This window comes from Mytilus edulis, chromosome 7 (assembly GCF_963676685.1).
Source record: "Mytilus edulis chromosome 7, xbMytEdul2.2, whole genome shotgun sequence".
Classification (NCBI taxonomy): Eukaryota; Metazoa; Mollusca; class Bivalvia; order Mytilida; family Mytilidae; genus Mytilus; species Mytilus edulis.
In genome coordinates, this window is record NC_092350.1 from 89,673,933 (window position 1) to 89,686,889 (window position 12,957).

General features: G+C 32.0%; 1 protein-coding gene across 7 annotated transcripts in view; it reads left to right on the top strand.

The window, feature by feature from the left end:
* LOC139482733 (uncharacterized) overlaps window positions 1-12,957 on the top strand; it is a 151,694-nt gene that overhangs the window by 98,739 nt on the left and 39,998 nt on the right. For all 7 annotated transcript variants that reach the window (XM_071266797.1, XM_071266798.1, XM_071266800.1 and 4 more), the window contains 3 exons: window positions 3,501-3,635; window positions 4,740-4,880; window positions 8,414-8,526. In XM_071266797.1, coding sequence (XP_071122898.1) covers window positions 3,501-3,635; window positions 4,740-4,880; window positions 8,414-8,526 — 389 coding nt within the window. The remainder of the gene's footprint in view (window positions 1-3,500; window positions 3,636-4,739; window positions 4,881-8,413; window positions 8,527-12,957) is intronic.

The following is a 12,957-nucleotide window of genomic DNA, read 5'->3' on the forward strand; positions in this document are numbered from 1 at the left end:
TTTGATTTCATCAAAAATTGAATAATTGGAGTTCTTTGATATGCCGAATCTAACTGTGTATGTAGATTTTTAATTTTTGGTCCCGTTTTCAAATTGGTCTACATTAAGGTCCAAAGGGTCCAAAATTAAACTTAGTTTGATTTTAACAAAAGTTGAATTCTTGGGCCTCTTTGATATGCTGAATCTAAACATGTACTTAGATTTTTGATTATGGGCCCAGTTTTCAAGTTGGTCCAAATCAGGATCCAAAATTATTATATTAAGTATTGTGCAATAGCAAGAAATTTTCAATTGCACAGTATTCAGCAATAGCAAGAAATCTTCAATTGCACAGTATTGTGCAATAGCAAGAAATCTTCAATTGCACAGTATTGTGCAATAGCAAATATTTTCAATTGCACAGTATTGCACAATAGCAAGAAATATCTAATTGCACAATATTGTGCAATAGCAAGAAATTCCAATTGGATTTCAATTGGAGTTATCTTTCTTTGTCCAGAATAGTAGTTGAATCAACTTAAATCATTGTTTTATACAATATACAATGTATATTCACTTTTACTACCAACTGATAGATTAAAACAATCTTTACCATTCAGTAATAACAAGCACTTTTTTTACATTTTAATATTTTATGATGTGTTTAAATGGGTAGTTATTGTGGCAAACTTCATTAGAAATTTGAATTGAGATCAGTTTTGAAATAAGGGAAAGGGGGATGTGAAAAAAAAATTGGGTGGTCAATTTTTTTCATTTCAGATTTCATAAATAAAAAGAAAATTTCTTCAAACATGTTTTTGAGAGGATTAATATTCAACAGCATAGTGAATTGCTCAAAGGCAACATTTTTTTTTAAGTTCATTAGACCACATTCATTCTGTGTCAGAAACCTATGCTGTGTCAACTATTTAATCACAATCCAAATTTAGAGCTGAATCCAGCTTGAATGTTGTGTCCATACTTGCCCCAACCGTTCAGGGTTCAACCTCTGCGGTCGTATAAAGCTGCGCCCTGTGGAGCATCTGGTTACGAAATGCCTCTGTATACGTAAAGTTGTCTTGTGCGCTACAGATAATTGCATGAATACAATTTATCCTACTTATTAAGTGGACAGAGGACTTTCAAATTCATAAAATAAACTGGAAAATCCCAGGGCACAAACTGAACATTGCAAAAAGGCTAACCTCACTGTACAAAAAAAACACAACTTAAAGAATATAAATTTACCAGTAAAAAAAAACTTCCCAAAAAAACCCACTTGGATAATATCAAATGCTTCTGGAAGGTTAGCAGATCCTCTTTCACATGTAGCATCTTCCGATGCTTGTTTTATTGATATTTCAAATGCCAAATTGAAATAAATGGGAACGGGTTTTAGCCTAATACACAATAGGAGCACAATTGGTGCCCGTTGGAATGCCGATAGTTTGTTAAAAACCAGTCCTCAAAACGTAACAAATATATTGTAAATTAAGAAATTTAGAATCTTTTGGAAACTTTTCAACGTCTTTCATTTATATTATAAAAGCAATTTTAAAATCGGTACATTTTTTAATGCATTTATATCTATTAACGTTATTGCAGCCAAATACACTTTTAACACGATAACATCTTTAAGTTTAAGTACGTTTGTAAATTTACAATAAACGCTCCTATTCAGTTTGTTCTTTTAGGTAAGTTCGTTCGTCAATACTCTGCTTATTTCTATCAGTTTGAAACTTATACGCAATGATGATTACAACTTTGAATTCGGTTGTCGTCCACTTTCGCTGTTTACGAATGATGTCCCTTTGTAAATAGAAAATATGCTGAATTTGCCGTTTTCGCGCTCTAACTTTATTTTGCCGCTAAACAAATACTATGCAACTTGTATACAATTCGTTTTACCATCAAACACAATCAAGTTCTTATTTGGTTCGCGTCTATCTTACCGTTCATGAGTAACATCACTTTATAAATAGGAAAAAAAGGTGGATATGCAGTTTCCGCACTAAAATTTTACTTTGCTGTAAGTGAAATCACTTCCCCGTTCTTTTGTTATGTCTTTTTTTAATAAAAAAAATAAATATAATTTTACGTTTCTAAACTCTAATTTTACTTTGTTCAAACTGTATTTTATAAAACTGTTTCACACTGCCTAATATCATCAAACACAGATCAAGCAATGTTCGAGATCTTCCTCAATACCGTTCGTTATTGAACAATGAGAGCACTCAACCTCTGAACAATCTCTAATAAAAATACAGAAACAAATGTCATTAAGTTTGAAAAAGACCCAGCATTATGAATGTACATTGCCTATGTAAAAGCAGGGAATCTGTGTGCATATTGTAAGGAGGAAATATATTATCACAAAGTAAAGATAGAAGGGGGTGAAGTATTAGTACTTATTACATACATTTGTTAGTACTTATTACATACATCTATTAGTACTTATTACATACATCTATTAGTACTCATTACATACATCTATTAGTACTTATCTATTAGTACTTATAACATACATCTATTAGTACTAATCTATTAGTACTTATTACATACATCTATTAGTATTTATCTATTAGTACTTATTACATACATCTATTAGTATTTATCTATTAGTACTTATTACATACATCTATTAGTATTTATTACATACATCTATTAGTACGTATTACATACATCTATTAGTATTTATCTATTAGTACTTATTACATACATCCATTAGATCTTTTTACATACATCTATTAGTACTTATTACATACATCCATTAGATCTTTTTACATACATCTATTAGTACTTATTACATACATCTATTAGTACTTATTACATACATCTATTATTACGTATTACATACATCCATTAATTCTTTTCACATACATCTATTAGTACGTATTACATACATCTATTAGTACGTATTACATACATCTATTAGTACGTATTATATACATCTATTAGTACGTATTACATACATCTATTAGTACTTATCTATTAGTACTTATTACATACATCTATTAGTACTTATCTATTAGTACTTATTACATACATCTATTAGTACTTATTACATACATCTATTAGTACTTATTACATACATATACATTGATGTCCACTTTTTCCTTAATTTTGTCAACATTGGAATCATTACCAATAAGACTACGGTATTTCTGAAATTTGAGTAGTGTTTATAATACATATTTAAACATTGTGAGAAAGACTGTTTTTACCGAACATTATTTTATTGATTATTCTTCTTGTTCACATTTTTTGATATCAAGTTATAACATGTATGTATCCTAAAATTGATAACTCAAATGAGGAAAGTGTCATCGAGACAACAGTCGAAGGCCACCAATGGGTCTTTAATGCAGCGGGAAACTCCCGACTCGGAGGCGTGCTTAAGCTGGTTCTTTAACACAAATGTTTACTAGTTTAGTGATAATGGACGACATACTTAACTCCGAAATATACAAAAGAAACTAAAATCATACAAGACTAACAAAATAACATGTATTCATTTATAGGAGCAAAATATAAAGAACCGTGTCAAACATTAGAAGATGGTTCAAATTGTTATGGCAATATGATTTGTGCGAGTGGTGTTTGTGGTTGTAACACTACCCAGTATTATAACCCAAATGTACATAGTTGTAATGAAAGTAAGTATCTTAAAAGTCAGTTTCGTACAGATTCGTGCATAGATTTAAAAGAATTAAGGGTTTGATGATAAAAGCATGTAACTTTGTACGGTTATATATAGTTGTTCACATCTTTGGTTTTGGGTGTTAAGTTGAATGTGATCTGTTACCACATCTAATATCTTTAAGGTGGTACCTAACACTACAGGTTGATAACTCTGTAAAATTAGTTAAACGTTTTAATCACGTTGTGTTTTTAAAGGAATATTAAGCTTCTCAATGATCAAAATTAGTGTTTATCAAACTGCTATATAACCAGTATAATTTTTCTCATAAAATGGTGGTTCAAATTTTTAGAAATTTTCATATTTTTGCCAAGGGGTCATACTTTGTAAGTAAATACTTTGTCAAAATTTTATTCAAATTAAACGAGCCAAATTAATATAAGTGAAGGTGGTGCGTACCACCTTAAATTAAAAGTTGATTACAAAACAGAAATATTTAAAAAAAAAAAAAAAGTTACTTATATAATACAACTGTTTATTGTAATTATAACCCTTCTCTAAAAATATGGGGTATAATGTTTTACATCAGTCTGTCTGACAATCTATACGTCCATCTGTCAGTCAATCCGTCATCAGCCAGATTTTTCGTCGCATCTTTCTCAGAACCTACATCATAAGGATTCCTGAAATTTGGTTACAAGCTTTTCCGTGTGATTTTTCAGATTGATCACTAAACAACTTCCGGTTTACTTCGAACACTTGTATAATATTACACATGATAGCCAAGTTGAAAATTTTTGTCAGGAAATGCAATACAAGGATTTCTAAAAGTTGGTTTCAGGATTTATAATAGTCAGCTTAACCGTGTGATGCGTTTTCAAATTCATCACTTTACAACATCCTCGACAGGCAAGGGTATCATCAGTGAGCAGTAGTTTGCAGTTTCACTTATTTCGTCATTATCATGCTCCCTATTACGTATTGGCGGAAAGGAAAAATATTTATTCTGGAAACAATGAATAATTATATTTTTATATTCAAACTTATTGAAACAGTGCAAAACATTAAGAATTATAAATGTCTGCTTTTAACATAGCTGATATAAAGGTTTTGATTACAGCCGGAAGATACCTTGACCCTTGTTCGACAGCAGTTAGAAATATAAGTTGTTATCCTCCTTTGCTTTGTTCGTCCAGTGTGTGCCATTGTGAACTGCCAGCAATGATGCATTATGACGCCGATGATAATACTTGTAACGACGGTACGTATTTTGTAATGATGGTACGTATTCAGTACCTACACTTACTCCTGTATAGATTCATACCCAGTTCACATTATGCACTTCTACCAAAATTAGTTAATATCAGTTAAATCAAAGTGCTTGTATTGTGAGGTCGAATTCGGATAAAACTTACCTCTCAATAAGCATTGTTTAGAACATACTCACACTTTCTCGTCTTTTGGAAAATCTGTTGTGTTAACTTCTATTTTCCATAACCTATACAATGATATACATGAAATGACTTTATTGTAAATCAATTACGATAGTGAACTCTAAATGTTAAGAGGTGTCATTCAGAGCCTGTAATTCAGTGGATGTCGTTTGTTTATGTGTTACATTTTTTTCCCGTTCATTTTGTGTACATAAATAAGGCCGTTTGTTTTCTCGTTTGAATTGTTTAACATTGTCATTTTGGGGCGTTTTATAGCTGACTATGCGGTATGGGCTTTGCTTATAGGTTGAAGGCCTTACGATGACCTATAGTTGTTAATTTCTGTGTCATTTTGGTCACTTGTGGAGAGTTGTCTCATTGGCAATCATACCACATCTTCTTTTCTTATAAAACAAGGTGTACAATCTGCTTAGGTTATTACTTTAGGAAAAGAGCAAAGGTAGGAAACAAGGAGTAATTTGTTTGTCTAATTATCATACATGACAACAAATGAATAGACATATAAAAACATTTTAAGTTTAGTTATGCATACTGATACTACAAACGTTATATAATGGTACATACATAAAAGAAGAAAACAGTAAAGAAAGGTGTTGCGTAAAGAGTACAAGGTTAGATAATACAAGACTTTAGAGTCATTGTTATAATACACATGATCGCTATTAATTCCATTTCGGATAAGCTCTAAAATTACACAACTTTTTCATCCAGTTGAAGCTATCTGGGACCCTGTTTAAACAATTCACCATGCGTGATACTTTTTAATGAGACCTGTTTAAAGTACCGTAAATACTTCAAACAAAAGATGTTTTTACTTCAATTTTAATTTCGAAAAAAGGATCATACTCAATCAAAGTTTCTTGATGATCGCTTTCTAAAGTTTTTCCTCCCTCAGCTAACTACTGATGACCTCTATTTTCGGCGGCCTGACCCAAACAGAAAGTTGTATAAATGACTGTTTTCCCTAAGGTGTATATATTTCAGAATAGATATCTGTTTAAGAAAAACCATCTTTATCGTTTATTTTTAAGAAAGTGACATTTTCCTGTTTGTTTTTTTTTTGCATTCATGGTGTTCTATGATTTCAAACGAGACTGGGCTATTCCATTAACATTTCACAGAATGTTTTCTGCAACCGGTGTAAGCTATTTTTTGGTGGCATTCAGCGGGATCAAATGACTTACCTATAGATTAACTTAGCCGTATTTGGCACCGCTTTTTGAAATTTTCGATCCTCAATGTTCTTCAAATTTGTACTTGTTTGGCTTTTTAAGCATTTTGATCTGAGCGCCACTGATGAGTGTTATGTAGACGAAACGTGCGTCTGGCGTAGGCGTATTAAATTATAATCCTTGAACCTTTAATAACTACCAATTAACGTTTCGAAAAATAACATCTAGATATTATGGTGTAGAAAAGTGATTTTTTTGGTAGTTTAGTATGAAGATCAAAATCAAGGAGATGTTAAGTGCAGAAACAATCAAACCTAAAACATAACATCTTTTTCATGTGTGTCCAGACGATGAACGCATTTAAATTACTACTTGTTTGTGGAGAAAGTTAAGAATAATCACAAAAAGCTACTAACATGATAAAGGAATTTTTAAACGACCTTAACAGGCTTAATGCAGCCCTCGCATGGTCTTTTCATACATAATCCCCTTGTTTTTATATTGTGACAATTTCTGACTAAAATGGCCTTCCATAGACCGCTTTATGACGGAAGATATCCTTTTAATGCTTTAATCTTTATTAGATATAGATGATTCTATAAACGATGAAATTGCTCACAAAATATGTTTTAACAAAATTACGAAATCGAACTTGGATTTAAAAATGGAGAAATTCAATAAAACCTGATAAAATCAAAAGCTTGACTAATTGATCAGTTAGCGGAAGAATAAAAATCAAGCTATTTACTAATATTCCTAACTCGGTAAAGGCACTTTTAAAAAAAAATAGAAATAGTGGGCCAAACCGAGTTAAATAGATAGCTAAACGTCTAACTTATCTTTTAGCTGTTTTAAGATTTTTTCATTGACAAAATTGTGTGAGCAACCCAAACAGACATAATCGGTTAGATTGACAGTAATTTGGATCCATCAGCCAGAATTATGTAAACATAAATAATATATTTACAAGACAACTGGCTTTAGAAAAGTATTATCAAACATAAAAAAGTAAAATAAAAATATATGGGTATACAAAATGAAAACAAAAATTTTGACTTTAACTTTTAACGCAGCCATATCACACAGCTTGACCCATCTGTATCAATATAGTCAAAGGTGAAAATCAACACAAATAGCGACTCACGTCAAGAGTTACACAACTAGATAGAAAATAATGGAAGAAAACCAAATAAAGAGAAAACTGTACAGTTAAAAACCACATCAGCACCCCACTTTGATCCTATAAACTTTAGAATGTCGTATGAGTTGACACAATATACTCCACACACGAGTAAAGTATGTATTATGCTGCTGAGTTGAGGGAAATTTATAATTTCAAAATTGTAAATTTCATAATTTCTGGTACTGAAACGACGTTTGGAGTCAAACTCGATATATATGTCTAAAAATTAGGCATAGAAAGCCGTGTATGTAGTTTCTAGAATCGCTAGTTTAGGAAGATATATAAACGAGGACTGATTCAGAATAATTTGGATTTTTAATGGAGAGATCATCATCAATATACATGTTTGTGAAAAGAAAAATCCAGCTTCTTTGATCTTCTGTTTTTCTATTATCTGAAGGAACTTCGATTAACATGAAAATTAGAAAAGGTCAGCAGAGAAAGGCACTCGATTGGTTTCCTTAAAAGTGCTGGCAAACTCCTCGAATATTCAACTTCCGTACTCAAGTTAACGTAAACATTACCCTTTGAGCATCCTCTCGGCTTGAGTGTCGATAAAGATGTCACGGAATACCAATTACAACATGAACTAATTTTTGCCTGTCTGAATTTGAACTTTCTTTGTAATCAATAATGAATATTTAGTCTAATCATCCCATGATCAAAAGCAAAGACAGTCTATCTCGTCCAGTTGAAATTAAGCCAGATATTATTGCAATTCTTTCTAAATTCAAATATCTTTCAGAGATTTACCCTAATGAAAGATGGCGAAAAGACCTAAATTATTTTAGAAAATCCACACCATGAAGAAATCAAAACAAATTGAATATCAAAATAATAAGAAGTTATGATTACCCTCTTTTAATTATTTTTGTTCTCTAGGATGATGTTATTAACTCAACGCATAAGAATTTAAAAAAAATTGACACATTTGAAGTAAAATGTAAATTCATCATCAAAACTAAAACGTTTTCTTGCATTTTAGCTAGTTTCAATGCGGAGGAGTTCGTTAATGATACGAAGGGATTTGGAAATATTGTAGGAGCAACGATGGATTCAATTCATCATATGCATATAGAGATAGAAGAAAAAGAGCACGTAAGATGTGTCTATTTATTCATATTGTTTTTGACTCGTTCTTCTGTCACTCTGTCATGCTTTTTGTTTTTGCTAACAAAAAATTTATCATAATCGTAATGGATAAACATACAGCTTAAGACCGCCTCCGGGTATGGGAGTTTCTCACTTCATTGAAGATCCATTGGTGGCCTTCGTCTGTTGTCTGCTCTATGGTCGGGTTGTTGTCGCTTTGACACATTCCCCATTTCCTTTCTCAATTTAAGTCACATAGAATACGAGGAAGATCCCATCGGAGTATTTTAAATTAGCATTCTCACTGATGACGTTGAATCCATTATTTAAAGTATATAACCATGTAAAGAGAGGCGAAAGATACCAAAGGAGCATTCTTACTTATTTTTTGTTTGTTATTTGAGCGAATGTCACGATATTTATTTGACATGTAAAATTAAGAAGATATGGTATGAGATCAAATGACAGAAATTACTACAGCCTCAAAATGACAAATGTTAAGCAATTCAAACGAGAAAACTTATGGCCTGATTCATGAACAAAATAATGAACAAAAAACAAATATGATATACAGCAACGACAACCACTGAATCACAGGCTCCTGACTTGAGACAGGATGATACAAGTGTGGCGAGGTTTAACTAGTTTGAAGGCACGCCCACCCTCCCCTACCTGGGACAGAGGTGTAACAGTTTAACATAAGAACACACCATAAGAATCTCGAAAAGTTGATTTTATTCTTCACCATGTATATAAATGATTAAATAAATATATAATAAAAGGGAGATCTTCGTAACAATTTATACAACAGGAGTTAGATGTAATATTTCAGAATTAGATCTACATGCATATTTTGTTTAATAGTTTAAATACAAAAGCGTTTGGGTAAACGCCAAGAAACCTCATGAAACATTTATTTAATGACATAAATCATGATATATATCTACTAGTATTTAAAAGCAAATTCGAAATGGGGAAGTCCGTAAAAACTGACAAAACCAAACACTATCAATCAAAAGAACAAGCGATAACCAATTGTCGTATTCCCGACTTGGTTACGTACAATCATTATCCGAGGAAAATGGTGGTTAAATTTGGTTGTATAGCTAGCTAAATGTCCAACTTTTATAACATGTGTTTATAGTTCGATATGATTGGTTGTATAGCTAGCTAAATATCCAACTTTTATAACATGTGTTTATAGTTCGATATGATTGGTTGTATAGCTAGCTAAACGTCCAACTTTTATAACATGTTTTTATAGTTCGATATGATTGGTTGTATAGCTAGCTAAACGTCCAACTTTTATAACATGTGTTTATAGTTCGATATGATATCCATCGCTGTCTTGGATTTCACAACCAAGTTTATTTTTTTGTATTCTCCGAATTTGACCACTACTCTATTCTATAGTATATAATATGTGTAACGGTCATCTATTTCATGTTTAAACAATCTGTTGTCTTGAACAAGGGATCAATACTGAATGTCTGTTAGAACTGTACACTCTCCTAGTATTCTCTGATAATGATTTGACCACTACTCTATTCTATAGTATATAATATGTGTAACGGTCATCTATTTCATGTTTAAACAATCTGTTGTCTTGAACAAGGGATCAATACTGAATGTCTGTTAGAACTGTACACTCTCCTAGTATTCTCTGATAATGATTTGACCACTACTCTATTCTATAGTATGTAATATGTGTAACGGTCATCTATTTCATGTTTAAACAATCTGTTGTCTTGAACAAGGGATCAATACTGAATGTCTGTTAGAACTGTACACTCTCCTAGTATTCTCTGATAATGATTTGACCACTACTCTATTCTATAGTATGTAATATGTGTAACGGTCATCTATTTCATGTTTAAACAATCTGTTGTCTTGAACAAGGGATCAATACTGAATGTCTGTTCGAACTGTACACTCTCCTAGTATTCTCTGATAATGATTTGACCACTACTTTTTTGGTATACTAAATCAGCAACAATATCGTTCCGATGATACTTTACTAACGTTGTCCATGAAAATCCAAGAAAATGCGACACGCAAGTTACAGAATATATTTTTTAAACCCAATGCAGCTCAGTGCATTTTAAATAGTAATGTTGTATCTCATTCTTTTACACGATTGGTAATGTACACTTTAGTATCCGCAACTGCTCCATAACCGACTTAAATAGTTTGTGATTTTTGTTAACAATTTGTTTAAAGCCTGATACACCTTTGCATCTTTTATCACTAATATTAGTGAAATTCCATCTACTTAAGTACATCTAGATTCTTACATTACAACAGACTCTACGAATAGTTTAGATTATATTATCTAGATTCTTACATTACAACAGACTCTATGAATAGTTTAGATTATATTATCTAGATTCTTACATTACAACAGACTCTACGAATAGTTTAGATTATATTATCTAGATTCTTACATTACAACAGACTCTACGAATAGTTTAGATTATATTATCTAGATTCTTACATTACAACAGACTCTACGAATAGTTTAGATTATATTTTCGACATACAGCTGTTCATTGATTGTGTTTTTTTTTGTGTATAGTGGTGTTTCTTTTTTATTGATTCCAAAAACGAAGTCAAAAGTATTTGCCTTATTCAGAAAATATAAAGATAATACAAATATAACGTATTGGAAGTGAAAGGATGTGAAGAATGAAAAATAACTGTTCATAAACACTAACCCGCTGTATCCTGTAAAATGATTAATCTGTACACATTATTACATATATTGCCTTAAACAAACAATTGTTCAACTATTGAAACAATGAAGGTGTTAGACTTTGTTTTGTATCATGTGGTTATGTATAACCAGTTTATTTATTTATATCATGGCCATAATCAAACCCCTTTCATGTTTATGAAAATGTAAATTGCAACCGTAGCATTAACAATATGATAGGTGTCACTTCTGAATATGTCCATCCGTAACGTTAACAATATATGTGTCACTTCTGAATATGTTCATCCGTAACGTGAACAATATATGTGTCACTTCTGAATATGTCCATCCTTAACGTAAACAATATGATAGGTGTCACTTCTGAATATGTCCATTTGTAACGTAAATAATATATGTGTCACTTCTGAATATGTTCATCCGTAACGTGAACGATATATATGTCAATTCTGAATATGTCCATCCGTAACGTGAACAATATGATAGGTGTCACTTCTGGATATGTCCATCCGTAACGTGAACAATATATGTGTCACTTCTGAATATGTCCATCCGTAACGTGAACAATATATGTGTCACTTCTGAATATGTTCATCCGTAACGTGAACAATATATGTGTCACTTCTGAATATGTCCATCCGTTACGTGAACAATATGATAGGTGTCACTTCTGAATATGTCCATCCTTAACGGGAACAATATGGTATGTGTCACTTCTGAATATGTTCATCCGTAACGTGAACAATATGATAGGTGTCACTTCTGAATATGTCCATTTGTAACGTAAACAATATATGTGTCACTTCTGAATATGTTCAACCGTAACGTGAACAATATATGTGTTTCTTCTGAATATGTCCATCCGTAACGTTAACAATATATGTGTCACTTCGGAATATGTCCAACCGTAACGTTAACAATATGATAGGTGTCACTTCTGAATATGTCCATCCGTAACGTGAACAATATATGTGTCACTTCTGAATATGTCCATCCGTAACGTGAACAATATATGTGTAACTTCTGAATATGTCCATCCGTAACGTTAACAATATATGTGTCACTACTGAATATGTCCATCCGTAACGGGAACAATATGGTTTGTGTCACTTCTGAATATGTCCATCCGTAACGTGAACAATATGATAGATTTCACTTCTGACTATGTCCATTCGTAACGTGAACAATATGATAGGTGTCACTTCTGAATATGTCCATCCGTAACGTGAGCAATATATGTGTCCCTTCTGAATATGTCCATCCGTAACGTGAACAATATATGTGTCACTTCTGAATATGTCCATCCGTAATGTATACAATATCATAGGTGTCACTTCTGAATATGTCCATTTGTAACGTAAACAATATATGTGTCACTTCTGAATATGTTCATCCGTAACGTGAACAATATATGTGTCACTTCTGAATATGTCCATCCGTAACGTTAACAATATATGTGTCACTTCTGAATATGTCCATCCGTAACGTGAACAATATGATAGGTGTCACTTCTGAATATGTTCATCCGTAACGTGAACAATATATGTGTCACTTCTGAATATGTCCATCAGTTACGTGAACAATGTGATAGGTGTCACTTCTGAATATGTCCATACGTAACGGGAACAATATGGTATGTGTTACTTCTGAATATGTCCATCCGTAACGTATACAATATGATAGGTGTCACTTCTGAATATGTCCATTTGTAACGTAAACAATATATG